Source organism: Anguilla anguilla, chromosome 18 (assembly GCF_013347855.1).
Source record: "Anguilla anguilla isolate fAngAng1 chromosome 18, fAngAng1.pri, whole genome shotgun sequence".
Taxonomy (NCBI): Eukaryota; Metazoa; Chordata; class Actinopteri; order Anguilliformes; family Anguillidae; genus Anguilla; species Anguilla anguilla.
The window spans coordinates 11,395,723-11,422,564 of NC_049218.1; the positions used below are offsets into that span (position 1 = coordinate 11,395,723).

The window sequence follows — 26,842 nt, forward strand, 5'->3', positions numbered from 1 at the left end:
TTTTATGGTAGAGCCGTTGTCGATATGTGTTTCCAGCACTGGTTCCTATTTCAAAGGACTGGTAGTCCTTTTGCACACACACCCCCCCCCCGACTCCCCACCCCCCCCCCCAAGAGGTCCTGGCCCCCTCCCCACCCCCCTCAAGGGGTCCTGGCCCGCTCTTCCAACCTGATGTCAAAGTGACCATTGTGCATTAAAAAAAGAAACCTTTTTGGGGACCCCTCACTCCTTGGGCCCTTCGAGTCGTAAATCCACAATTTATGGGCGCTTGCCGACAGCCCATCGGCTGGAAATATGACTTCATAAAAAGCCCAAAAACCTTTCACCCTTCAGTTCTTAACCTTTCGAAGCCTGAGGCACAGCTCCGGGAGGTGTTGCATTTCATGAGATACACATTTGCTGAAAGTGATAAATGCTTTAAGAATCGACCCCCTTTTCCACACATCCCTCTGGAACGCGGGTCCAATAACAGGTTGTTCTGGTCACTGCTCCTTCGCGGGTTTGTTAGAACAAAAACGTTTATTTGGATGTTTCCCCGAAAGGCAGAAATGACAATCTTTGAAACAATCTCAACACTGTTTGGCCTGGATGGAAAGAAGACTTAAAAATGTACGTTCTGATTTTGCAATTTTCGAAACTAAGAGATTAGAAGTTAATTCCTAAATAAGGCACTAAATAAACTGTTAAAATACCGGGTTTTATGCATGTATATTTTTTGTATTACCTTCTTACCCTGAGAAAAGCTTTTAAAATCTAATCCAAGATATTCTGTGGTGAAGTAAACAATCAGGATATTAATTTTTTTCTTGTGGGGGACGGTGCCAGAGTATTCTGGCAGAGGTGTGGTACACTCTATCTGCCGAATTAACTCTCCCAGGGTGGTAATGCCACTCTAAGAACGACCTGTAGAAAACAAACAGGACAATTAAATTAGGGCTATTACCTGAACTAAGGCAAGTTTAAACAATACACTTCACTTTCAGGTCTCTTGAAAACAAAGGCCATATGATATGTACATACATGAGAAATAACTTTCTAATTTATGTACTTTAAAAAAAAAGTTTTTTTATTCTTTTTTGCAGCAAACACTAACTGGACATCCAAAAAAATCAATCTTAAAAAAATGAGTGAGTATATTACAGCTAGGTGTTTATTTGCTTTTATTTATATGTCGGTCAATGATGAAATGCAATTACACAGATTTGTTGTGACTAAAACCTGCACAAATTAGGGCTAACCTCATAAATAATGAAAATAATAAATTCAACACATACAGTGATAGATACTTGCCCTGCCATTTACTTTGAATAAAACATTCAAGCAAATGTTGTTTTTTTCCCCCATAATTACATATCATCATAAAACTGAAGTCATAGATAAAGGTGAAAATTATTGTGTAGTAAAATGTAAACCCATTCCAATGATTGTATTATTATATATTATTATTATAAAGACCAAGCTTTGTGTTTGATGCTCGATGGTATATTAATCAACAAAAAGTGAACATCGTTGTATTATATAAATATTTAGTTTTACATACAGCAAAATTGTCACATGGCCAATAAAATCGGAAAAATCAACTTCAGTTACAGTCCGGTGTGCTTGTCTGCAGCAGACCCAATTGTCATAACCTACCCCATTCAACTTCCACGTGCCCACTGCAACACACATTTCAACCTTAATTTCCAACAGCCTACAGCAAATGTTTGATTGCAGAGGAAACTGATCCGTCTATGCCTGGAACAATTAGCCTGAAATCTCGCCACAAAAAAAAAGACCATCAGTTTTAATACACCCAGTGTTAGGTTCCTTTTCAGAGTATTTCTTTGAAGGGATTTAGTTTATTTGCTTTTGTGTTATATTGTGTATCTAGACAGAATGTATGTGCAACTGTGGAGTGTCACCAAAACACAAACCTTTGTGAAAAAAATAGTACAATGGTGGTTTACATACGTAAAGTGGCTGTTTTTGTAATGCTGTTGTACCATACAGGGAATCATGGAAATCCTAACTGATTGTTGTTCCCAGTTTTATGTGAAATACTTGATGGTAATGCCACTACTGAAAGGTGAAATAACAATTCACAGCGAAAAGTGGGGAGCTCTGTTTGAATGAAATGCAGAGCAATGCTGACACCTGTCTTTCAAGTACTGAATTTATTTTCCAAATACCTTGTTGCACCAGTCTTGTAAGCCTATCCAAGCATATATTGGGTTAAAGGCAGGAGTATCCCCTGGACAGGTCACACCAATCCATTACTATTAAATTCTGTTAAATTTTAAGTGCTAATATCAAACACTCCATTAGTCCATGTGGGACATAAAATGACTAAAGATTGGATGTCTGCCAGAACCATTAAGACAGGCATTAATTCTCCCAACCACAATAGTCCATTTTTATTTTTGCCTTTTCTCCTAAATCTTTAATTTTTTTTCCTCAGAAGAACACCTTAATTAAAGGGCTGAACCAACGGACCTTTAATTTCATGTGCTCACAATCAGTTATGCTGCTCAGTAAGAAAAGTGAACTTTAATTGTTAACCTCGTGATTCGTGACATTCCACCGGTTGCTCTGAATATTAACGAGGGCTGTGAAATCATGAAGTCCAATCATTGGCTTTTTTTTCTTTCCCACAAGATGGCGTTGTAGTACACTGTTTTAAAAGAGGCCAATCTGCTTTTAGCGGGGATGAGAGCTACGGTTTGGTCAAGTTTAATCTATTGTTATGACGTGATATAACAGCCCAAGATACTGAAAAAATGGTGTTATCATGGAACCAATGTTAAAATTATAAAATGTTAATGTCTTATTTTAATGGAGAAACATTAAGATGTTTTGTTTGCATGTGTGTGTGTGCATGTGCATGTGTGCTTGTGTGAGTATGCACGTGGATGTGCGTACAAGTGTGTGTGTGCGTGCGTGTGTGTGCATATGCATGTGTGTGTGCGTGCATGTGTGCGTGTGTGTGCATGTGTTTATGTGTGTGTGTGTGCATGTGTGTGCACGTGCAAGTGTGTGTGTGTGCGCGTATGTGTGTGCGTGCGTGTGCGTGTGTGTGTCTGAAACATTTCCCAGGATTGGTTACTCTTCCAGCATTCTGTTGCACCCAGCCTCTCACAAACAGCTGATGTTTGGAATGTGGCATTGCCATGGAAACCCAGAGCCCCAAATAAAAGCAGCCAGCTGACCCCCCTTCACCCCCACCTCTCACCCCTTGTCACCCCCATTCAGAGCACAGCAGCACTGTGGGGGTGACGTAATGTGCGCCCAAACACACAGAAGGTACTAAGTTGTGTGAGCTGACTGTGCGGGATCAAGGGTGGGGGAGGTGGGGTCAGCGGGAAGGAGGTGGTGATGGGGAGGGGGGGGACGGAGAAAAAATGTCATCTCTCTCCAAGAGAGTGACCACAGACAATGCCCTGCCACCCTGCTTCCTCACCAGAGCTGTAAAGTATAGCTGAGCAGCAAAGCACAGAGAGCCAGGTGTGAGAATGATGGGGTGGGAGGAGGGGAGTGGGGGTGGGGGTGGGGGTGGGGGTGGGGGGGGGGGGCATCTGTTTGTCTCAGACACCCCCATGTTCACCAGACAGAAAGCTTGGGGCTGGGGGTCTGTGATCCCCTCATTAGAGAATTGGAGGGAGTACTGTCTGACTCCCCCTGTCTTTCCTTTTCTTCTGCGCTCCACAGAATGCATTTGGGGGATTGCTTTTAATTACCCTGAGTTTTCTGGTGGGATTTGTGAGTCGGGAGTATCTGGAGACTGGAGAACGGGCATGTTCCTCTTCCTGTGGTTTGTTTTCTCCCGGCTGCAAATCAGATCAGGTCAATCTTTCAAGCATTTGGACTACAAATGTTTGCATCCACAAACACAACAGCGAGTTGGTAACATACTGTATATTAATTGAATGGTTTGAAGACAAGAGACATGGATGCTCTACGGAGCCTGATTAGCTGTAATCTCTGGCACACTAATGCTAATCTTACCCTGTAATCTGCCTGTCAGGCCATGGTACCTGTCAGGTCCTTTGGAGTCCAGATCACAGGACAAAGCCTGTTTTGTTTAAACCAAATGTGTTGTTCAAACTGTGAGTGGTCCAGGATTGGACGTAGAAGAAATAATGTCAGGAGCAGTAATGGTACACATTACATAGTTAATTAAGTATAGTGCAGCGATGAACAAGATACTTCTCAGTTTTGTTTTTTAATACGAGAAGGAGTAGCATAACCCCAGATGGCATGTGAGCCATATCTAATTCCATCTGGATTTACAGCCAGTTAAAGGCAGTCATTAAGCACATACTGAGGTTAGGAGGGGGACACATACACACCAAAACATATTTTCCTCTACTGGCCGTCAGATCAAAGATTCAATATTCGCAACATTGGTAAGACCTCTTTTTTGATGACCAATGCAACAATAAGGCAAAATGTATTCACAACAAAATGTAAACAAGTGACAACACTCTTTCAGCTCTTTTCAGGGCGCTTTAAAAAACGGCTGCATTAGGCAGAGTATATGCGTGTTTACACACGTTTTGCTACACGTGTGAACACTCATATCTCATGCAGCTGTGGGTTAATACATAACTTCTCTCAATGACAACAATGTTTGAATGAAATGCGGGTTCAGCACCTTGCGCGAAAGAGTGGTCTATTTATTTATTTATTTATCTATCTATCTATCTATCCAGGATATGTATGTATATATTCATTCCATGTTTTAACTACTATATTTTAAAAAGTAATGTACAAAACGTGAATCTTTGGTCTTGACCATGATCCCATATATTTGTTTCAAATGGAATTTATTTTTTTGTCCATGTGTATTCATGTAGCAACCGTTTAATATTTGCATGAATCCTGAAGCAAACTGCATTGTACCAGACTTGGCTCGAGGCAGTTTTCTTTTTTAGTCCGTCAGTACTTCATTGTTTGCTCATTCAGTGAAATAAAACCACAGACACGATGAAAATAGCATTCTATGGAATCTGCACACTTTGCAAAGATGCACTTCATTTGGCTACCCCTACAAAGGATTCCGAGTGAGTCATATGCGCGCCGATCTTTAGCCGTGTAGCCTACGCATTGTTGCTAAAGCCTGTTGACACATTCTTAATTTGTCACCATTGAAAGAAGCAGGTTAACAGTCACACTTCAGGAATGTGTGCGTTCTGCGAGTGTTGACTCAGAAACTGCGCTAAACCGCTTTTGAACACAATAAAAAGAACAGGTAGTTGGCCCCCTTATTTTAAATTTGATGCTTAAAATAGAGACCCACAATGTGTTGTGTAAAGCAGTAGAAAATAAATGAAATGACATATTTCTACAGCTGGACCGTAATGAGCTATTCCCCATTCCGTTTATTTTTTGGTCTTATTCTTGCAGTCCTCAGCAAAAATAAGACAATTACTTCAAATACCATAATTTAAGTGATTAATAATTGCTATTCACTTACTGACTACTGAAGTTGATATTGAAATTTACATAATGTAACACTAAAAACAGAGTATAATTCTACCTGGTCCTGTTTATTTGTTTAAACCGCGGACGGTGTCATAACATTAAACTAGGGGTACACTGCACACTCAAAGCACTGTTTTAGGGGAACACATTTCAAATAAAGTATATGAATGATAGTACAATGCATTACAATACTATTATTAATCAACAGAACCAGTGTGCTCGTGTATGTAAGTAGCAAACAAAAGAAAACATTTTAGCGAACATTTGAATAACAGACAACACCCCCATTTTACCTGACCAAGAAATAGTATAGTCCAGCCTGTGGCGTCCCTATCACGGACTGTGAAGTTATTGCGTTACTCTCATGCAGTTGGAAGGGTTGTGTCGTGCAATGTGAATCGATAGCATTGTTTTGAATTAATTTGGAATTAATTTTTTGCACTTTACACATTTTGTTTATAAACAAAAAAAAACTGGCTTTATCGGTTTCCATGAGCCGGTGAGTACTTCGTGATTTTTATTAGTTAAACTACAGTTAATTGTTAACTACAAATAAGTGGCTATACTGCATGCTCCACGAATAAATACACTTTTTGTGTTTTCTTGTTATTTTATCAGATTCACGTGCTTATGTTGCCCGATTGGGTAGATATGACAGGATTTGTTTGTTGCATGTGGAAGATCAAGAGCTGAACAGGAGACAGTTGATGGAATTCAAAAATATTTCCCCAGTCGTAGTAGCATACCGTAGTGTTTGGTCAGAGGCGGGCATCGTTCCAGTGTAACTTTTCAAGAAGGCTTACCCTGAGTGCGTGCAATTATTTCCACAAGAGATGCTTTGCTTTGCTCAACCACAAACTGTGTTTTTGAACACAGCATGTTTACCTCCTTGATAAGCTACTGTGGCGTGGCCGATTTGGTGATACTCAGGATCGCAGTGTCGATTGTAATTATTTCTGAATTAAATTTTATAAAGCGAGACTACGCTTGCAGCTTCTTGCACTTTTGGCCAGTTCAATCAGTTTAGTTGAATAAACGTAATCAGTGTAGCCTACGTGTTGAATCGCCTGATTTGCACTTGAAGCTTTTCTAGCTCCTTTCGAATGTGCATGTGAGTATAGTGCTACCCTCAACCTTCTGTGCCCACTTGACATATCATGTTTGCGTGTTCTGTGGAAAGGTGCCGGGATGTGGTTTCTGAGTAATAGGTTTTTCTACACGGGCCAGTGGGGGTAGATAAATGACACGAAGCTGTAAATGTTGCGTATTGTATCGATCTAACCCATCAGACATGCTCTAAAGCATCAGGGAAGTACCTGAGGGTAGGGCTGAGGGACAGGACTTGTATTGACTAATGACCTTTTCCAAAATGTGTGATTTACTAATCGGTCGCACAGGCTCAGCCTGCTCTCTCTGAGAAGACTAACACTGCGAGAGACCTTTTTATCATAAGGATGCTCTCAAAACAGTTGGTGTGAGAGAGTGAAGTCTGAATATAGCGTGAAGGTTCACGTTCTGCCAGAATGCATGCTAGTTGCTAATGCCGCAATAATGTATGTTGCCAGTGCTGCTTCTTCAAAATAAAAAAACCTGGCCCAAATCATTCCACAGTTCTGTCATGTTTTCATTTTTTAAAAGGAAGAAAGATGAATGAGAGGAGCACTCGTGGTTACATTTCTCACGTCCAACCAGATCCTAATGGCAAGTCACTCAGTTGCAGTGCAGTGTTGAGGAATGAAGGATATTGTGTGGCTTAATTTTTTTATTTGATCATGGTCTTGAGTAGATAGCAAAGACAAGAGAAGCCCTACTGTCCCAGAGTTTGCTCTCGCCTCATTCTCTCTCACTGCCCCTCCGACGAGTGCGCGGGACAGCGTTGCGCAGAGAGGGGGCTTTGAATCTGCCCCCGCTGTTCTGCTTTAGTGGTCAAAAACAAAGACGGACGTGACCCCTCGCATCCAGCAAGGATTCCCCTCCAAACTCCCCTGCCTCTTCAACACCCCCCCCCCCCAAACTCCCCTCTCTTCTTTCTCGCTCGTTCTCTCTCCCTTTTCCCTTTTTTATTTTCGACTCTTGCCTTCACTTCTCGTTCACCGATGAAGAGAAGAGAGGAACGCTGACTTACACAGGCACATGACGGAGTTCCAGAGGCTGGTCAGGACATTAATCATGTGTGGCTAGAATGTGCATCTGGCTAATTAGCCTGGCGCTGCTAGTGCTGAATCTGGGAAAGAATGGGGTTCTAATGTGAAGCTCTTGGAATTTTCTGGAGCTGAGGGCGATGAACTCACCATTATGTGCCCAGTAAAGACTTGAAGGCACATTTAAAAAGGTAAAGGATGATCAGTTGTTTTTTTTGTTTTTTAACATGGAGCGTGCTCAGAGCAAGGATTATAACAGCACTGAGGGGGAGTTAAGACCTGCAGATGGTCCCTGCTCACGTGACTGCAGGCCCTCGGCGCGGTCGGTAATGCGTGCTAACGAGAGACGAAGGTGGGTCAGCAACAACATCGCTCTTAACTTTGTGTGACTGCAGCTGCAGTGCTCTGCCCGTGGGCCTGTGTTTGATCAGTGCTCCAGCGGTATGGGGAAGCGATAATCCATCCTAATGTACGCCATAATGTACTACAAATGTTCTGTAGCTTTTCTGCCAGTGTACTGTACATAGTGTACACTAAACCTGCTTCGAATCACTGTCTGTATGTGTGTGTTTGTGGGCGTGTTCCCAAAAGTCAAAGGTTTTAAAATGTAAAAACATTTAAGTTCAAAACTAGCATGATTTGCAAATATCTTTGACCTTACAGACCTTCTCCAGGTACTTTTGTTCTCAAATGAGTGAAGCTTCAGTGAAATTGTCCTTCTTCAGGACTGGACGGATACATCCTGTCGATGCTGTGAGGAAAGATGCAAGTGCTGATGGGTGACTATTCAGAAAATAGTTGTGGAAAAAAGAGGAAGCCGATCCCTGTCCTGTTTTTTTTTTTGGCCTCATCTCTTTCAGCATTGGCTCTTTCATCTCTGAGTGCCGTCTGTCATTTTTCATTTGAAATTCTGTGGAGCTGACCTTTTGTCCTCTCTCTTTTCTGTACACCACCTCCTTGTGGGTATATGGGCTGGAGGTGATGTTCTTTGTATTCCTACACCGCCCCTCTCTCCTCCCTCCCCTTTCGTTCAGCACGGTTACAGAGCATTCTGTAAGTATTTGGACAGTGCCACAGCTTTTGTTGTCCTTTAGCACTGTACTCCAGACACACTGGATGAAATAACGGGTTTGTTCTAATTGCTTCTTTTTTTATCCGCCCTCATCTCTGCGGTCCTCACAATACCCAGAAATCCATCGAGGTCGATCATCTTTCCGGACATTCCAATTTATTAAATGCTTCTTGGAGGAGTGAGGAGGCTCCCAGAGGGTGCTTCAGTGAAGATACGTGAGCGCAGTCTTTGCAGAAGTCTTTTTTTGGACTGCGTGACGTATGAATGTGGACCTGTGTATCCACCTCTCCACATCTGCCGCGTCTGTAATCAGTGTCACTTCAAACTGACGCGTGACTCATCAAGGACGTTCCGTTTGCCTAATACATGTTGCCTTGATTCCTCCATCCTCAGTTCTCATTCTTGCGTCCCTTTTTCACATCCTCCATTGCGTGGAGCAAAGGAGCGAGGACAGGAGGCAAGGAAGATATGCAAGGAGTGAACATAAGTGATTGGAATGAACCCAGTGCATATGAGGTTAGGGTGCGTCAGCTTTGAGGGTATTGACATCCATATTGGGTGATGTCTACCACAAGAGTAACACCAGCCATTTAATTTCTGTAGCCATTAGCTCATAAATGACATCAGGTTGGGACTTGTAGTCTTTATCATATGGGTATGCTTAGAGCGAACAGATTGTTCTTGTGGAACAAGCGCGCCTGAATGACCACTTCGCTGCTGGGGGGTGCCGTGGTGTTTTTCACACCCCTTCTCTGCCACCTTGCGTTGGTGTCCTGGTTGTTTTGGCCTCCCTGCCTTACAGTGTGTTTGCGATTGGCTCCATTATCCGCTGCATGTGAGCGAAAGTGCACTTGTGTGTACCCTCAGGGTCTGGCCCTGTCTTTCAGGTAATTCCTCTTTTCCCTGTGTCATCTGCAGCGCTGCTTCGTTTATTGCAACTGCAGCATAAAAATGGGTGTATCCTGGACTAACTCCAGTGGCAAGGAAGGGGGGGGTTCTTTCTTGTGTTATCACTGGCTTCTACATTTACGGTTGGGGAGATTGTTGGAAGGTAATTCTTACAAATAGAGGTTCCGATCCTACCACTTGCCTGCTTCAGTGATCTAATGCAGGGATTCCCTAAAATGAATGACAACTTGTGGCTTTGTACATCACCAACCCCAATATATGTGTCATTTTTATCCAAAAACCCACTATTCACCACAATAGCACTAATTCATTATGACATTTCATGGCTGTGCATACCAGCAATTTGAAATGTAAATTTTAATCTTCACTGAAGACTTTTTGATATCCCTTTATGGAAAACTGAATATCCATGGATGGAAACTATAACGAAAGGACTGTGAAAGTTAAGACTAGCAATAATCTCATGGTAACTCCTCTATTAGTTAATTATTTACTTTACAGCGAATTTTCGTGAGCAGTAACATTATTGGTGCATTACATATTAACGTGAATCATTACCTGATTCTAAACTCAGTGTCCTAATGCAAGAATGTGGTCATTGGTAGTGAAAGGAGATATCGCCGCTTTCCTGCTGAAGTCATAGTGAGTCAGTGGATGATAACTGACTGAAGTGGATCATTTCGCAAGATCAGAAATTGCAGGCAGAATTGTTCATAAGCTAGCTCTTTGCCAGTTTTCCTGACACATACTGAGAAATAAAAATGAACGGTCATCTAATGAGACCAAATGAAATGTGCTTGTGTGTCTTCATCCACTTCTGTCATGCAGCTACACATGTTAATTTCGCTTCTCTGCTTGTAATATCTTTCAGTTAGAAAGAATATATTTTCCCAACAACCCACAGGATGCAGTGAACTTAAACGTGCTGGAAAAAGTCCACAACAAGAAATGCGGCCTTATTTGCTGGAGATACAACAGCAAGAGCAAGCGAATGCAAGAAAAAACAGGTTACAGTAAGACACGTGTCACTGCCATTAGCAAGTGTGGCGTCGCCAGACATCAGAAAACCATAATTGCAGGTCCGTGGGGGCCGCAGACATCCTGGACTGGCAGGTTCTCTGGGAGATTGTTTTGCATCATGCGAGCGCGTCATGTCGCAGGCATGGTTCACGCAGTCCAGCGGAAGGTATGGGCCTGTTCACACAGCCTCGGGCTGGTTGGCTGTAAAACAGACTGATCTGTTGCGTACAGTACATGCACTCGGTGAATGAGCGGTGGAACGGAACATGAGTGACAGGCGCACGTCAGGTTTCGACTGTCTGTTCCTGTTCCTGGGACCTGCTGTCATTCTGTCTGTCAGATTTCTTCTGCACCTGGCGTCAAGGTTTTTTTTTTTTTGGGGGGCGGGGGGAGTCATCAGTTAAGCCATCCACCCTAAGTCACCCATTGTCTCTTGCCTTGAGTTAGCACTCCATGTTCAGTGTGTTCCTTTTCGAAGCTGTTCCTGCTTTTGAAATTTTCTAATACCACGGGTAAAAAAAAAACAAAAAAAAAAAACATAAAACTACTTTGAGGGTTTGAATCCTCAGGCCCCCTGACTCTGGGGGTGGGTCATGTGATGTGTTTCAAGTGGCTTGCGCTTGCGGCCATGTGTCATGGCTGCTGACTCCCTTACGTAACTGTATTTGGAATTTAGAGGCATTATTTTAAACTGCTGCGCGTTCTTTGACTTGCTTGTTTTTGCAAACTGACTTTCAGCATCAGATGAGGTAATTACAACACGTGCTTGACTTGTTATGTCTGCTCTCGTTATGGAGCGTGTTAGGACCATTAGCCTCAGTTAAAGCCCCCATTAGTAGCCTGCCATGGCTGCGGCATGAAAACAACACAGTATTTATACACACAGTATTTGGTTTACAGACTTCTCTTATCATGTTTTGCACAAATTATTCTGGTTAAAATAAAATATTTTACTCTTTTAATTAACCGTCTCTCCTCAGCTGTGTGGCTTAAACTGTTGAATATTTGACTGACGTTGAACTGGCCTGTTTTTAGCATGAATACTCTCCCATTTGTGTACTGCCAGTATCTTTTAGACTTTCTGTAATCGTTACTCTGTAGAAACATTAATTTTGTGTGGGGTAGATTGTGTGTATTGCAGATTTTCAGGAACATAATTTGTAGGTGTATTTACAAGTGTATCTCTATGAAAAGGCTTAGGCCTAATGGTTCTTTTGATACCCTTCCTTCTTGGTTATTGTATACTGTCATCTTCAGTACTGGCCCTCACCCAAGCCACGTTACAGATGAAATTTTGCCCAAGGCAGAACATGCACATGGCATGGGATATATATTTGCATGTTTAAAGTAATGCAATTGCAGACTCTAAATTTCTCTTGTGGCTAATCATTTTAGTGCGAAGGCCGAGTGCCTTTCTTCCTTTCTGATGTTGTTTGCGTGCGCTTCGCCCCGACACGTCGTCACGTTGCCGGCCTGTTGACTTCGGCAGCGCCGGGCGTTTCCGCATGAGTGTCCGATCGAGTCCCCGTTATCCCGTCTGGGGTTTTAGCGAGCGCTTTGATCTTTCTTTCCGCTTAAAAATTATTCGGTCTCTTTTTTTCTTCGCCCCTGGAATGGCTTACCGCGGGATCTCGGCGGGGATCAGAACGGCGCGCTGCTCTCGCTGATCTGATTAATTGATTTGGGGAGATAAGCCGTGGTTAATCACCCGGAGCCCGTACCAGCCCGGGCCCGTGGTTACGGGGCCTGGGATGGGGAGGGGGTGTGCGGTTGCTCCCCCCCCCCCCCCCCCCCCCCCCGAGTGGCGGCTCGTTTCATCTGCAGACAGCCAAATGTGCCCAAAATTGTCCTGTGTAAGACCTGAAATCCAAAGCCCTAAAACTGTTTTTTTTTTGTGTGTATTTCCTCCCCCCCCCCCCCCCCCCCCCCCCAAATTTATTCAGACAGGGGGAATGCAGACAGGTTTACGGATAGAGAAGGGATAATGGCACACAAAGAACTATTGCAGGGAATTGAACCCCTGGCTGCACAAGGGGTTTCATATCCTAAAGGGGTTTAGTAGTAGCTGCCATACAGACTGCACCATACAGTCTCAAACTGACACTATTTATCTACCGGTTAGAATAGCATCCCTGTCATTCTCTAAGTCCCCATTGTAATGAATGAATAGGAACTTGATGTGCTGTCAGGCATTTAGGCTACACGTTTTAGCCAATCAAAGCATGTGTTCTTTTTATGTCCTGTCAGACAGCGGGTAAAGTTGCAGCCGTGTTTCGGGTATTTTGCTGTTCACCCCCCCCTCCCCCACCCCCCCCAAAATGAATGCACAATGGGAATATTTAGCTAATGTGCACCTTAACATCGCAGACAAATTGAGCAATGAATCAAACTGGTGCAGCACCTGTCAGTGCTGTTCTAGTACAAACTGCACCCACTTGAAAAAAGCCACCTAGGTCAATTTGAATGCAAGTAATTTGATTAACTGGCCTGCTTTGTTTGAAATAACCAGATTTCACTTTGGCCACAGAGTGGATAGCCTGCGACTTGCCATCTAATAGCAGAAAATTGCCCTGTCTGCCAAATAGCATTTTCTCTGAACGCGTGTCGAAAAGCTTGTGCCACTCCCACAGACCGGAGATCAGTGTTTGCGTGTGGTGTGCGCCCGTGATGTTGATCGTACGGGGCGGCTGAAAAGTGGCCGGCCAGGCGTAATTTGCCCAGCTATTTGTGGAATGCCATCTTGGGTCGAGTGTGTGTTCATGTCTGGATTTCGGATTTACTCTGTGACTTTTTTTTTTTTTTTTTTCTTGTGGTGTGATGTTGACATCAGCCTGCTTATTGGTCATGACGCGTTATGCCCGCATGCTTCAGTTTTGGTTTGATTTCACGAACCGAGGAGGGATGGGGGGGGTGGGAAGGGGGCGGCTGTCATTCAGTTTCTGTGTTGATATCATTTTACCGAAATTTCACACTCTCACAACAGAGAGTGCACGAAAGCACTCTCTGTTGTAACCTGATATCTTAATTCAGATTCAGTGTGACTGCTGAAATATCTGACAGTGTGAAAACGACGATTTAATGCCTTCAGAAAGCATTGCCCTTATCCATCCAGTCCAGAACCCTCTGTTCCCATGAACTGAAGCTTCTGTGGCATTTGGTGTGATAATTTCAGTGTTGGGGGGTGAGGGGTGTATGACTCCCTGAAGCTGGTGAACGTGACTGGACTATTTTAATTGAAGCCATGGCCAGGGGTGTATAATTTGAGAAACGGCGTATGAGCAGTTCTGTTTCTCAAAAACCATCCAAGTAAGGCTGCATACTTTCCAATCCACTGTTTTTGTATGGCTGTAACTTAGAAGCCCATCAGTGTCACATGTCACGTGTTTCACGTGTTTTTGCTGACTCTCTGGTCTCCATGTTTCAGAAAAAATAAATAAACGAGACGGCTTGGCAGAAAAGCTGACCTAAACCATAGTTAGGTAACTGGTGATAATCAATTTAGCGGTTTAGATGAATGTAATTTATTTACCGTTTAGTTATGCTGTCTACATGAGTAACGCATACCTATGGGAGGGCCTTGAGAATGACTAATGCTGCTGTAATGAGCCTTTCTCTGCTCTTCACTTCTCCAATCGGGGCTTGGTATGTTCTGTCTTTACCACAGAGGAGATGAAGGAAGCAAGGCGTCTGGACAGAGAGGAGTGAAGCAGTGAGAGACGACAGAAGAGAAAGAGGTTGACGGGCTACGGTTTGGGAGGTAGCAGTCCGAAGAGGAACTCCAGGAAACATGTCTCTCTTGGCCAAACTGGAGAGGAACGTGTGTGTCCTGCTTCCCAATAAGGAGCAGTTGGACATTACTGTGGGGGTGAGTGTCACACAGCAGTTTTGGAGGCCACTCAAGACTTATTCTTGTGAGTTGGTCCTTCCAGTCTTTCTGATTGGATGTTACTTATTACCTGTGTGTAGATCGTAAATTCTAAATTATTGTCTATGCCAATGTTATGTGACGCACTACAAGGCAAATTATCCATTGAGATAATAAAGACTTGCTCTGCTCTATTAACTAACATGGCTGAAAGTTAGTCTTGCAAGCAGAACTGACCTCAATTGAAAATGCTTGTGTGTTATGTGAACTATTTCGATGTGATACGGGTGGTCTAATCAGGTACCTGTGTCCCACGCCGTCTCAGCTGGTCTGCCTTAAATCTTCACTAAAGTTGCTTTATGATGATAAATACAAAGGAATGCAAACAGTCATTTTTTATTACGCGTCGTAAAAGGTAATTTAATGAAGCTTGTGTGGTAGCGTGGATAAGGAGACAATGGTCAAAGGTTTCTGAGTGAGTGAGCGCAACTCATGTGCGTATGCCTACCGTATGCCTGCCTGTTTTTTGTCAATGTGTGTGTGTGTGAGAGAATGTGTGAGTGTGTGTTTGTGTGTGTGAGAGAGAGAGAATGTGTGTCTGTGTGTGTATGTGTATGTGTGTGTGTGTGTGTGTGTGTGTGTGTGGTGTCTGATCTGTATGTATTCAGTCTTTGGGGAACCTGATTGGTGGGTTTAGGTCAGGTGTGTATTGCAGTGCTGACCCAAGTCTGTCTGCTGCAGGTGAAAGCCATAGGACAGGAGGTGTTCAATCGTGTTTCTGAGCTCGTTGGGATAAAAGAACTCCACTTCTTTGGCCTCACTGTGGTGAAGGGTGAGTTTCCCCCACCCGCACTCCCCCATCTCGTTTTCCTCCCTGTCTGCCTCCCCCCTGTGACCCAGTCCCAAACAGCGCTGTTTAACTGGTCTAAATTAGCCTTTGCTGTTTCTAATAGCGGCTTTCTGGGCTTGGGGTGTCACCAGGGCCCCTTATGGCCAGAATTATTTCTGAACCTGTTTGCATAACAGGTGAGAATACCTGGGTTAGCTGCCGGAAGGGGAATCCATGTGACATTTCCGCAGCACGAAAAAAGGGGAAGAGTGTGACAGTGTTTCCGAGGTATCAACCTGTGAAAAAACATTTCCATTTTTAATTTTCTCTCTCGCGCACCCGACTTGTTAAATTTATTTTTTTTAACCTTTTCCTCTCTCTCCATGTCTTTTTTTGGCCTCACTCGTTCCCTCTCTCTCTTTTGTCCCCTCCACCCATCCTCCCCCCTCTTTTTTCCTGGTCCTTGTTAATCCTGTGAAGCCCCCTCCCAAACAAGGACCCTTTTGTTTTTGTAGTGTGGAGGCCACCGTCCACTCAGTCCCAGATTCCAGCAATATTAACTTCATTAAGCCTGGAATGTGCAGCTACATTCCTCTACACGAGGGAGGGAGGGAAAGAGGGAGGGATGGAGAGAGTGAGGAGGTGAAGAGAGAGAGAGAGGGGGTAGAGAATGAGCAGGAAAGGTGAGGAGAGGGAGGAGAGAAGTCAGAGGATGGGTTGGGTGTGATGAAGGAGAGCGGGCCAGGCGGGTGAGGGAAGAATGAGGGGGGGAGTGAGAGGTGAAAGAGATAGATAGGGAGGGAGGGAGGGAGTGAAAGAAAATGAATGTGGAAAACTGAATAATTGCTGACTGGCTGTTAGATGTTGTCTGTGTGTTTATTCAGTCGGGAGAGGTATGGTACAAACAGCACTTGCCTCTGAAATAAATCTTTGTGGGTTGCGCCGAAGTCAAGTGTGTAATGATTTTGCGTGAAATGTTTGTCTTAGTCCCTTTTCGTTAATGTGCAGAAGACGGAATAAACGTAGCTCTGTATATACATGATGTACTTATATACTGTATGTCACATGGAGCTCTTCTGGTTACGGTTTGGGTGATGTGACATTACCCGTTGTCAAGTGTTTATTTTTTTTGTTTTGGTGTTGGGTGTGGGATGAGCAAACAGACCCGTTCAGTCAGGCTGTTTTTATCTATTCTTTAGCTGATTCCTGCTCACACAAACGCTTAAACAAGCCTGGGGGGGTTGAATTCTCCCTTCCCTAATTAATTTCATTGTTTGTCACATGTCAGGCGTGATTACAGCATTCTATTGTTTTCTTTTGTGTTTCTTTTGTTTCCTCTTTTTTTTTTGTTTTTCCGCTTTCCCCATCCCCCCACTTCCAAACCTTTTTTTTTTTTTTTTTTGATTCAGACAATGAACACATATTCCTGGACCTGGAAGAAAAGCTAACCAAGTACTTCCCCAAGGAATGGAAGCCGGACTCGGGGAAGGTGAGCGGTGAGCGGTGCAGGTTATGGCAGTGGGTGCTTGGTGACTGGCCTGCTGCTTGGCTGGCTGGCTGGTAGGCCTGGAACAAGTAGACCGTTTGATCACTGGCAGTTTTAAATCTCACATGTTCTGATCGATCACCTTCCCTGGCTGTTGTAATAATGTTGTAATGTAATAAAATAAAATAAAAAAAAAATAAATAAAAAAAATTAAAAAAATGAATGTAATGTTGTGGGTGAAGTGCCTGATTCTGCCATGACCACTACCCAACAGCTGGTGCCCTGAGCGGTGCTACACAGTGCAGCTCTATCTCCACCTCGCTCCTGTGGCCACTGTTATCTGGCTTGCTCTTTGCCTAAAGAAATAGGGCAGTTGTTAGGTGCATAACAGGATTTGGAGATAAATATGTACACAGTAAATTGCAAAAAGTATTCAAAAGCAGTGTTGATATACCTGTTATGTTGCATGTGTACAGGCTGTTTCAGCTATGTCGTGACTGCAGTGTGTTGTCCTTGTAACTGTGCAGGGAACCCAGAGACGGGCCCTCCCCCTGCTGCTGTTTCTGAAGGTGCAGTACTACGTGGAGAATGGCCGACTCATCTGGTGAGTCCTCCCACGCCACCTTCACTTTTCTCCCATCATCCCGAGCAATCGCTTGCTGGCCATCAGAATGCGTCAGTGTCAGGAAGGGAATCGCGGTCGGGGTTCCTAGTAGCAGTGCAGTCCTTGGTTGCGCCCTTGGCTATGCCCGCGGTGTTTTCACATGGCTTGTGCAATATAGCCTAGTGCTAACCCAAACAGGCTTGAAGCACCACACATTTCCAATAGGCCTCACCTTGCCCTTTGTAGTTTTTGTGGACGGATTTCAGTTAACTGCCAGTTAACCCTGTATGCTGAAATTTCTGTACATTATGGGTAGCTGTGCTTGCAAAACAAAAGAGATGAATGTGTGTAGGGTTAGATGTTAGACACCATTTATCTTCCCCTTGAAACGAAGATGTTGACAGATTTTCTTCCGCTGTACTTTTCCCCGTTCTTAGAAGATTGACTCCTCTTCCACATTTATTTTTTCTGTCTTTCCTCTCTTCCTGCTTCCTCTGCAATACCACATTCTAAACTTCTCTTCCTGTTCCCCACCTCTTCTGGCACCAGCGACCGTAAGGCACGGCGGTTGTACTACGCTGACCTGCGGGAGCGTGTTCTGCGGTCCGAGTGTCGCCAGCAGGAGGCGCTGTACTTCCAGCTGGCAGGGTACGCGCTGCAGGCCGACCTGGCCGACTGTCCCCAGCCCGGGCAAGCAGACGGAGAGGTCCAATACTTCCAACCCAAAGACTATTTCCCTCCCTGGGTGAGTACGTGTCTGTGTGTGTGTGTGTGTGTGTGTGTCTGCATGTATGAGTGTGTGTGTATGAGTGTGTGTGTGTGTGTGTGTGTGTATGCGTGTGTGTGTGTGTGTGCACATGCACGTGTTTATCAGGTTTGTTTCCTTTTTATGTGTATATATAATTAATTAACTTTTGTTTGTCCCTAATATTCTCTCTCCCTCTTCAAGATGATATAAGGATGTTTTAATAAAAATTTTAAAAAATGACTCATGCCTTGCCCCCCCCTCCCTGCAGATCGTGGCGAAGCGGGGGCGTGAATACCTCCTTTGCCACGGGCCCAAGGTTCACCGGGAGCTGTGGGGCATGTCAGCACGCGACGCCATTCTGCTCTTCATCCGGGAGTCCTGCCGCCTGGAAGACGTGCCCGTCACTTTCTACAGGCTGCAGAAGGTCAGAGGTCACAGGCCAGGCCTGCCAGGGTCACGGGGTGGGAATGATCTATCGTGGGTTCAGTATATGTGAGATCAACCCTTGCCCTTGTCTCTAATCCAGCCGGGTCAAAACCCTCCTGGGTCTGAAGGCCCATAGATGTTTTACTCACCCAACTGTTGAGCCAGAAGGTTACAAAATCCCCGTCGACCACTGTTGGGTAGGCGTGTAGTGCGTAGTGAATGCACACTGTAATATGTAGTGAATCATTTGATGCTTTCTTACTTTTGGAATATTATTTATTTACTTATTTATTTATTTATTTATTTATTCATACAGCTGATTTATTTATAAAGATATCTATTACAACAAGCAATGGTTTTTCTCAATACAGAGTACCGTAGCTGCTTGTGAAATGCATACCAGTTTCATAAACATTCTTAATGCTCTTTGTTACTGTAGTCTGTGCAACCCATTACTGTGTTTTATGGTAATGGGGATTTGAAGACTTCCTCATAATTCTGGATGTTATCATGGGAGGTTCTGCTTCACGTCTTGGCCCAAATAGGGATCTGATCTCTTGTGCTGAATCCTTTTTGTCTGTCTTTCTTCTTCAGGACAAGAAGGAGGAGAGGGGCTCAGCGCTACTGGGTCTAACTCTGAGAGGAATGCAGGTTTATCAGGTGTGTGTGTGTGTGTGTGTGTGAGAGAGAGAGAGAGGGAGCGAGAGAGAGAGACTGTTTTTGAGTGTTTATTCCTGCATTTGCATAAGAGAACAAGAGTTAGCATTCAGTTGCATGCCTGTGTGTGTGTATGTTTTTGTGTCTGAGTGTGTGTGTGAGGGAGTGAGTTTGTGTGTACATGTATCCGTGTGTGTGAGAGAGAGAGAGAGAGAGAGAGTGTATATCTATCAGTCTGCTCCTGCTTTCTCTCAGAGAAAAGCGTTCACCAGTATCACAGAATTCCATGCAGCAGACAAGCGAAGAATGTGGGGTTATCCAGGAGCAGCCTTTAAAACAACAGATATTGGATGTGTGGCACTCGTCTCTCTCTTTTGATCTGCCCGTCAGAGGGCATCTGTGCAGATTAGTCCGGAAGGGTCTCGGGGCTCGTGGGATGAACAGCCCGCTGAACTGTGGGGCCCGAGTTGCTGGCCTTCTGATCCTTAAAACGCCAAAGTCCAGTATGTTCCGTAGTGCAAGCATATGCAAATATTTAGGTGCCCAGCGGACCCAGTTTTACAAGACAAATTACCCTTCACTCTAATTGCACTTCACCTAGAGGTATATTGGATGTGTATCTCAGTAGTGATTGGCTTACTGAAGGGTCCACCACTATTTTTTAACCGTTTCACATCGCTTATCGATCGTGTGCTAACTGGCTTTGATATAGATTGAACTGTCAAAGCAAGAAGCGAAATGAATATTTAGGGCATGCTATTCATGTCGTTGAGTCGATATTGGTCCTTTTGTATATTAATTTTTGACACTCATTCCTGGAAACATGGCTTGTGTCAAAAATTTCATTTTAGTAAGAGCTTTCTAGAAGAAGCTATAAATCTCTCAAACAAGGAGTTGCCTATGTCTGTGTCTATGTGTGTGTCTGTGTCTGTGATATCTCTCTGATTTTTTGTGTGTCTTTCTGTGTTGCGATTTGTCACTCAGGAGATGAACAACATACGTCAGTTGCTGTACGATTTCCCCTGGTCCAACGTGGGACGCCTCACCTTCCTGGTGCGTCCCTGTGGTCTCTCCTGCTCCACACACACTGTCATCTATACAGATCTAGTGAAATCTGTATACATTAACCTGCCCATGTTACAGTAACTGGGGTAGTGTCATTGGGAGAAATGCACCCTTTGCATTGGGTGTATAAAACATAATTTATTATTATTATTATTATTATTATTATGTTAGTTTTTCATTTCAGTTTTTGTTATTGCTGCTGTTGACTCTCCAGTCAGTCAGTGAGGCAGGTCTTTTCCTCCAAGCTGGTGTGATGTCTGTGGGTCTCAGTCTCGGTGTTCCCCTCCGTTCAGGGCAAGAAGTTTGAGATCCAGCCGGACGGCTTGCCTTCGGCCAGAAAGCTGGTGTACTACACGGGGTCACCCTTCCGCTCCAGGCACCTCCTGCAGCACCTGAGCAACAGCCATCGCCTCTACCTGAACATCCAGCCTGCCCTCAAACAGCTGCGGCAGCTGGAGGAGAACGAGGGTAAGGCTGCGGGATGTCCCGCTCCCTGCACCTTCAACACCGGGCTCCTGGTAGGAGTTTGAGCTCATGTCATAGGCTCAGTATATTTATTCTTTTAACATGTTATTTCATTTGATCCAATCAGCCCACAAGGCCATTATGGTACCAAGAGCAAAGAATTAGGTAACTACAAGCTTCATAACAGATTCCGCATTATCACTGTAGATAATTGCAAAGCCTGTAGACTTACAAATACTTGATGCAGTTCCCTGGCATGATGCCCAGACTAAAAATACTTTATGTGACACTATTTATATTAATCAGTAGAACAATATAACTGTAGTTTAAATCAGATTAAACAGTCAATCTTGGAATTGCATTTCCTTGATGCTGACGGCTATTGCAAAATGGAGATCTAAAAGTAAAAGAAGTGCAAAAACGGACATAAAATATAAAAATGGACATGGACAGAGGAGAAGACTGCTTTGACTGTAAACACAGGACCACCGCAAGGCAAAAAAAACCTGCTTAGTTTGCCTTTAAGCTGCAGAAGTTCCTGGACACTGAATGTTTATTCAGCTGCCCCAAGATCATGTGACACATACAGTCCCCTGCAACAGTAGTGACAAAATTATTGATGGAGGAGCAAAAAAAAAAGGAGGAGCCAGTGTAGTTTTTGAAGCAGCTGTGCGTAGAGAACTTCTAGTTTTTTTAATCCATGTTGAATTACTGCAGTGTAGATTTTCTCAAATCTGAAGTTTAGTTTTACTTCTTGTTGAGTTGTTTGTAGGCAATGGCAGACCTCTCTAACCTCTTCCCTACCCTCCCCCAGAAAAGAAGAGGTACCGGGAGTCCTACATCAGCGACGACCTGGACCTGGACCCCACGGTGAGCGAGGGCAGCCCCGGCCTCTCCCGCCGCTCCACCAGCAGCTCCGGCATCGAGGCCGACTCCCGCCAGCGCCGCGTCTCCATGGAGATGCCGTCGGTGGAGGAGGAGGAGGAGGCGCTGCAGCGGACGGGCAAGCCCTTCGGCTCGGCGGCCAGCCACGGCAGCTCCCACACCTCGGGCGTGGACACCGGCAGCAAGGCGCGGACCGAGGAAGAGGACTGGCAGGAGGAAGGTGAGGGGAGGAGGAGGAGGAGGAGGAGGAGGGGGGCTACCTAGGGCAGGTTCTGGGGGTTGTTGACCTTTGTGCTTAAAAAGTGACACTTTATTTTACCGGTTGGTTATTTTTGCTAATATTTTTGTCATTTTGCTTTTTTGTTGTGTGTGCATGTTTACATATAGACCCAAAAATGTATGAATTTTACAAGAGTTGGATTATCGCTCATTTTCATCTGCAGTCCCTGGGAATGTGCAAGAATACATTACCTCCCAAAAGAAAGACCAATGATACATTTAGTCAGAAAACAATAAAATGTATCACAAGAACAGGTACAATAATATTTTGCAGTGGTCAAGGCTGTTTTTAAGAACAAAAACAAATCATAACTGAGCTCAGGCACAAAATGACTGCAGAAAGCAGGTGGTAATGGCTCTGGAGCAGTTAAGTCCTGATGGAATGTTGGTTGTGCGTTTACGTTCGTACGTAATGTACATTTTAAGGATATGATGGGCAGGTCCTACGTAGCTCTTTTGGCAGGGGTTTGGAAATGTAGCTCTGCAGGTAATGTACGAGCTGTGTTGATGGAAATGCATATCTCGAATTCCGCTTGTATCTTATCTGTGAAACACTCAAAAATGAGATTACACAACCGTGAACTCTGCACCACAAATCACTCTGGGGAAAAAAATGGAATATGTCCCATTAGTTTTATATCCTAGACAATCAGATTTACTTAAGCGAACCTGAGCTATCCAAGAGTAATTTATGAACAAATGTTTTTCATCCTCTCTGATGTGTAATTATTTTGGTTATTTTTGTTTTGATTAATCCTTGCATGTGGTCATTATTTGGTTATTAATCGCCTCTTCGTGACCCTCACCAGAGGCTGAACTCAGTGTGGACGAACCGGAGGAGGTTTCCGTGGACGAGCCTGAGATGTTGCGATTGGTCGAGCTGATAGAGGGCGTGTCTTTGGACTGCCCTGACCTCACGCCTGAGACCCACTGGGGAGGTGAGGTTATGCCCCATCCCCTCAACCCCCAACTGCATGCCCTGGCTGGAGTGAATGCCCTAGTGACTGCCCTATTCACTGTCTCATGGTCCAAAACGTGCATGCTTTCCTCATGAGCTCCTTGCTGAAAATGTTTTCTGTGATACCATCAGATACAGAGCCTTTTACTTTGATGTTTCGGGCCTTGCTGTGTGGAAAAGTTATATTAACCACACCCCTTATCACACGCATACTGACATGGGCTGCAGTGTAGCGTAATGGTTAGGGAGCTGGGTTTGGAACTTCAACCCTAGGTGGGGCATTGCTGTTGTACCCTCGAGCAAGCCACTTAATCTGGATTGCTTCAGTGAATATCCCACTGTAGGAATGGACTGTATGTACAGAATGTGAGAGTGGATAAGAGTGTCGGATAAAAGCCTGAAAATGTAAATGTAAATCACAGAGGAATTCTGTAAACTAAATCCGCTGTATCAAGCTGAAGATAAATATGCACACATCAGCATTAGGATTTCATTAGACTTTTGTGCCCCCTGCTGGTAAGCAGAAAAACTTAATTTAAGGTGTTTCTGACTTTGTTGACTTGGGTGACTTTTTGTTTAGTTACATATTTCTACTGTTCATGTGTCACGGGATGATTTTATGTGAACGTGTGCACTTGTGTGTGACATTTGTAGAGATTAAATAAAAACGAAAATACTTTTTTTTTTTTTGCAGATGATATTGAGCAACTGGTGGACGGACCTGACTATGAGGTGAAAATGCGGAGCACTGATTCCCTGGAGCAGGTCAGTCACTTGGGAGAGAAATTACTTGTATAGCTCACAGATGTTGAAGTCAACACGGCTTTAATGAAAAGATAAGGGTTCTTGTACTGCACTGTGGAACAGAGGAATGCCATGACACACTGCCTACACCATAAAAGATGAATGTTGCATACCATTCTCAGCATTTGTAAAATTAAGATCAGACGTTCTACAGCTAACCTTTGCTCTTGTTCCCTCTCTCCTGTTTCTTTCCCTGTCTCCCTGCTCTCTCACACCCCCGTCCCCCCAGGTGCTGAAGTGGAGGACTCGAGGCACTGTTGACAGACACAGTCAGAGCCTGGATGATGTTCGTCTGTTCCAGCCCCCCACCCCGCTGGGCACCACCCTCCAGGCCGACACCTCCCACAGCTACACCTTCGGCCTTCCAGACCCCAAACTGGACCCCCAGGGGCCTGTGGGTCGTGGCTGCTACCCCCTCTACTGTCCTGCCAAACCCTCCTTCTATGGCCGCAGGTCAATGAACTGCCTCTCCTTGGACCTTCTGGGGGATGAGCAGCTGTTGGAGTTTATCCTGTGAGCACTAGAGGGTGCAGCTAAGCTGCAGATTTTCCCCTGGGAGTATGCAGAGAGCTCTTGACAATAACTTCGGGTGTGGAATTCCCAATCCTAAAGGACAGAAAGTATGAGTGCAAATGAATATATTTGTGAATGCTGTTGTGTACAGTTGTGTGTGTGTGTGTGTGTGTAAATATTTGACTTTGTTTTCACATCCCCCTTCACCCCCACCTCCTCACCGCTGATATCCTGCTGGGGAAGCAGGTTTTCAGTTCCACTCAGTGGGGAACCGCACTGTGAAAGAGAGGCTCTGAACTGTTGCCTGGAGACAGTGCCCTAAACTGTAAACACAAAGTCTCCTCATTTTCCACCACCCACTTTGGAGACAAGGAAAATGGGGGTGAATGGTGGTACTGCTGACCATGAAAGAGAGGGCTAAGTCACAGGCACACCCAGAAGCCTACCCTGGTAGCACACTACTCATTGACACACTCCCCTCCACACCGCACCTGCCATATTTATTGTACATTTTTGTTGCTTTTTAAAATGTTTTTTTTATTTTGTGAAAGCCTCATTCTCTCATAATTACCTTTTCTTGCAACATCCAGGATTCAGTCTCTTGTTGCTAAAGTCACTGGTCTGTTTGAACAGACGTGAAACAGACTTCTTGTTTTTGTTTATTTTATGTGCTGTTAACTATACTGTTGCTGTCTAAGGCTGAATTGAAGACACCCATCAGAGAGTAACTGAATGCTAACCTGGAGTGAATGAGCACTGTTGTAACATTATATTCATTAGCAGTATTTTGTTAGTATTGACAAAGAACACAAATGTGCTATTACAGATGAGGAATTTTCATGTGAAAATGTATAATCTTCATTATTACCAACAGCATTGTAACACTTTGCGAATGCACACTGTACCGTAGCATTTATTTGAACAGTGAGCTCTGTAGATTTTTTAAATGCACAGCTTATGCATACATAGGTCTTGGTGGATTAATAAATGTGTTTAATGGGCATACAATGTCACACCAACATTTACAATTTTACAGATGTTATTTGTAAACGCATATATGTGCAAAAGGTTACACACCATAATGTCTGCAAATAATTTGTAAATGCATATTTGCATAGTAAGGATTTGCATTCTGCGTACACACTTAGGATTCTGCACTGTGACTAAACAGATTACTTATAAATGCATATATGAACATAGGATTTTGCTTTAAATTTTACAGATAATTTGTGAATACATACAGTATATGCACTTAGGGGTTTACGCTACAACTTCTGCAGATGATCTGTAAATTAGTATTTGCATGCAGGGTTCCACACTGCAGCTCCTGCTGCGGGATCTGTAAATGGGTGTCTGCACGTACGGTTCCACACTGCAGCTTCTGCTGCGGGATCTGTAAATGGGTGTCTGCACGTACGGTTCCACACTGCAGCTTCTGCTGCGGGATCTGTAAATGGGTGTCTGCACGTACGGTTCAACACACTGAGTTCTGGGGTAAATGGAGCTGGCGCTTGCGCTGTGTCACAGCGCTCCGACAGAGGGTTCGAGCTGAACGCGGCTGTCACTGAAAAATGTCTTTTCAGCTGGCTGCCCCTTTGCCATGCCAGCCATTGTTTACTGATATGCTGTCTAAATGAAGTGTTTTCTCGTGTGGCTCTGTAAGTGTAATCCATGTATAGTGGTGCTTGTACAGTTTTCTTTTTTTTCTTGCTGGCAAAGAGGTGGTTGAAACTAAGAATGGGTTTTCAGTCTCTGTTTTTCTTTCTTTTCTTTTCTAACTGGTTAAAGTCCTTTTGCAGTAAAGAAACATACTTTCATATTTTTTCCACATGAATCCCCTTACTGTGCATTGACTTAACATTCTCTGACAGAGTGCATTTTCAACACAAGCCTCCTCATCTGGATAATAATGTGCATCTGAAGTGGTCTTTCTCCTGTAAAATTCCATGTCTTCCACTTCCTTCATCATTGTGTTATTTATTTATATGTAGCCATGAGGATTTTAAATATTGTAAAGAGTGGGACACTTACTAGAGACCTATTGATTAATGCAGCCAGTATTAACTGTTAATGCAGTGACTTTCTACTTCAATGTTTTCAATGTTTTTTCTATCAAAATCCCTTGCAACTTTTTTTAACTTTTTTAATCTTTAATCCTTCCTTTTTATAATAATGGAATGGTCTGTATTACCTTTAAGATTAGACAACAGAACATTTCATAGACACTACATGTCTAATTGTACATAAATTGTCGTATGAGTGAATGGCTTTCTTGGAACACTGCTGTGTCCAACTCTGGATGATTGCAGTTAATGTTATTAATTGGGATTAAGTTAGTAATTTAATTGGAATGACAGTCCATATTAAGCCTGCACATGCAATATTTTACACATTGATGAATGTATAATCCAGCGAATAATCAATCAAATGTATGTTGAATTATCCTCCCAATCATGTTTATTGTTGTTGTTTTTCTATTAAACTATTCTACTATAAACATTAGAGCATTGCAGATCATTTAATCACTTTTATCATCGTGAATAATAAGTAAAATGAAAGCCTGAACAAGAATTACTGTGCTCCTGTGTTTCTTTCCACAAAGGAACTGGAATTCCTGGTGTATATAAACCTATATCATTTAAACTTTATTGGT

At 43.7% G+C, this 26,842-nt stretch overlaps 1 protein-coding gene across 2 annotated transcripts; it reads left to right on the forward strand.

Annotated features, from left to right (window-relative positions):
• The first annotated feature begins 4,923 nt into the window (after nucleotides 1–4,923).
• zgc:172136 (uncharacterized protein LOC566376 homolog) lies at nucleotides 4,924–26,760 on the forward strand. Of its 2 annotated transcripts, none has more exons than XM_035399591.1 (14): nucleotides 4,924–5,042; nucleotides 14,270–14,470; nucleotides 15,212–15,302; nucleotides 16,709–16,788; nucleotides 17,313–17,389; nucleotides 17,939–18,134; nucleotides 18,406–18,561; nucleotides 19,158–19,223; nucleotides 20,205–20,273; nucleotides 20,579–20,753; nucleotides 21,565–21,855; nucleotides 22,724–22,852; nucleotides 23,567–23,637; nucleotides 23,906–26,760. In XM_035399591.1, the coding sequence occupies exons 2-14, from the start codon at nucleotides 14,393–14,395 to the stop codon at nucleotides 24,191–24,193; spliced, it is 1,767 nt and encodes a 588-aa protein (XP_035255482.1). In that variant the 5' UTR covers nucleotides 4,924–5,042; nucleotides 14,270–14,392; the 3' UTR covers nucleotides 24,194–26,760. The 2 variants fall into 2 exon arrangements, with proteins under 2 accessions (XP_035255482.1, XP_035255481.1); XM_035399590.1 differs by lacking the exon at nucleotides 4,924–5,042 and adding an exon at nucleotides 5,828–5,962.
• Nucleotides 26,761–26,842: the final 82 nt, after the last annotated feature.

Bases quoted from the DNA above. Each gene is read 5' to 3' on its own strand.
- zgc:172136 (XM_035399591.1), top strand. From the start codon at position 14,393: ATGTCTCTCTTGGCCAAACTGGAGAGGAACGTGTGTGTCCTGCTTCCC. The intron at 18,135-18,405 runs GTGAGTACGTGT...CCCTCCCTGCAG, and splicing joins AAGACTATTTCCCTCCCTGG to ATCGTGGCGAAGCGGGGGCG. The intron at 20,754-21,564 runs GTAAGGCTGCGG...ACCCTCCCCCAG, and splicing joins GCAGCTGGAGGAGAACGAGG to AAAAGAAGAGGTACCGGGAG.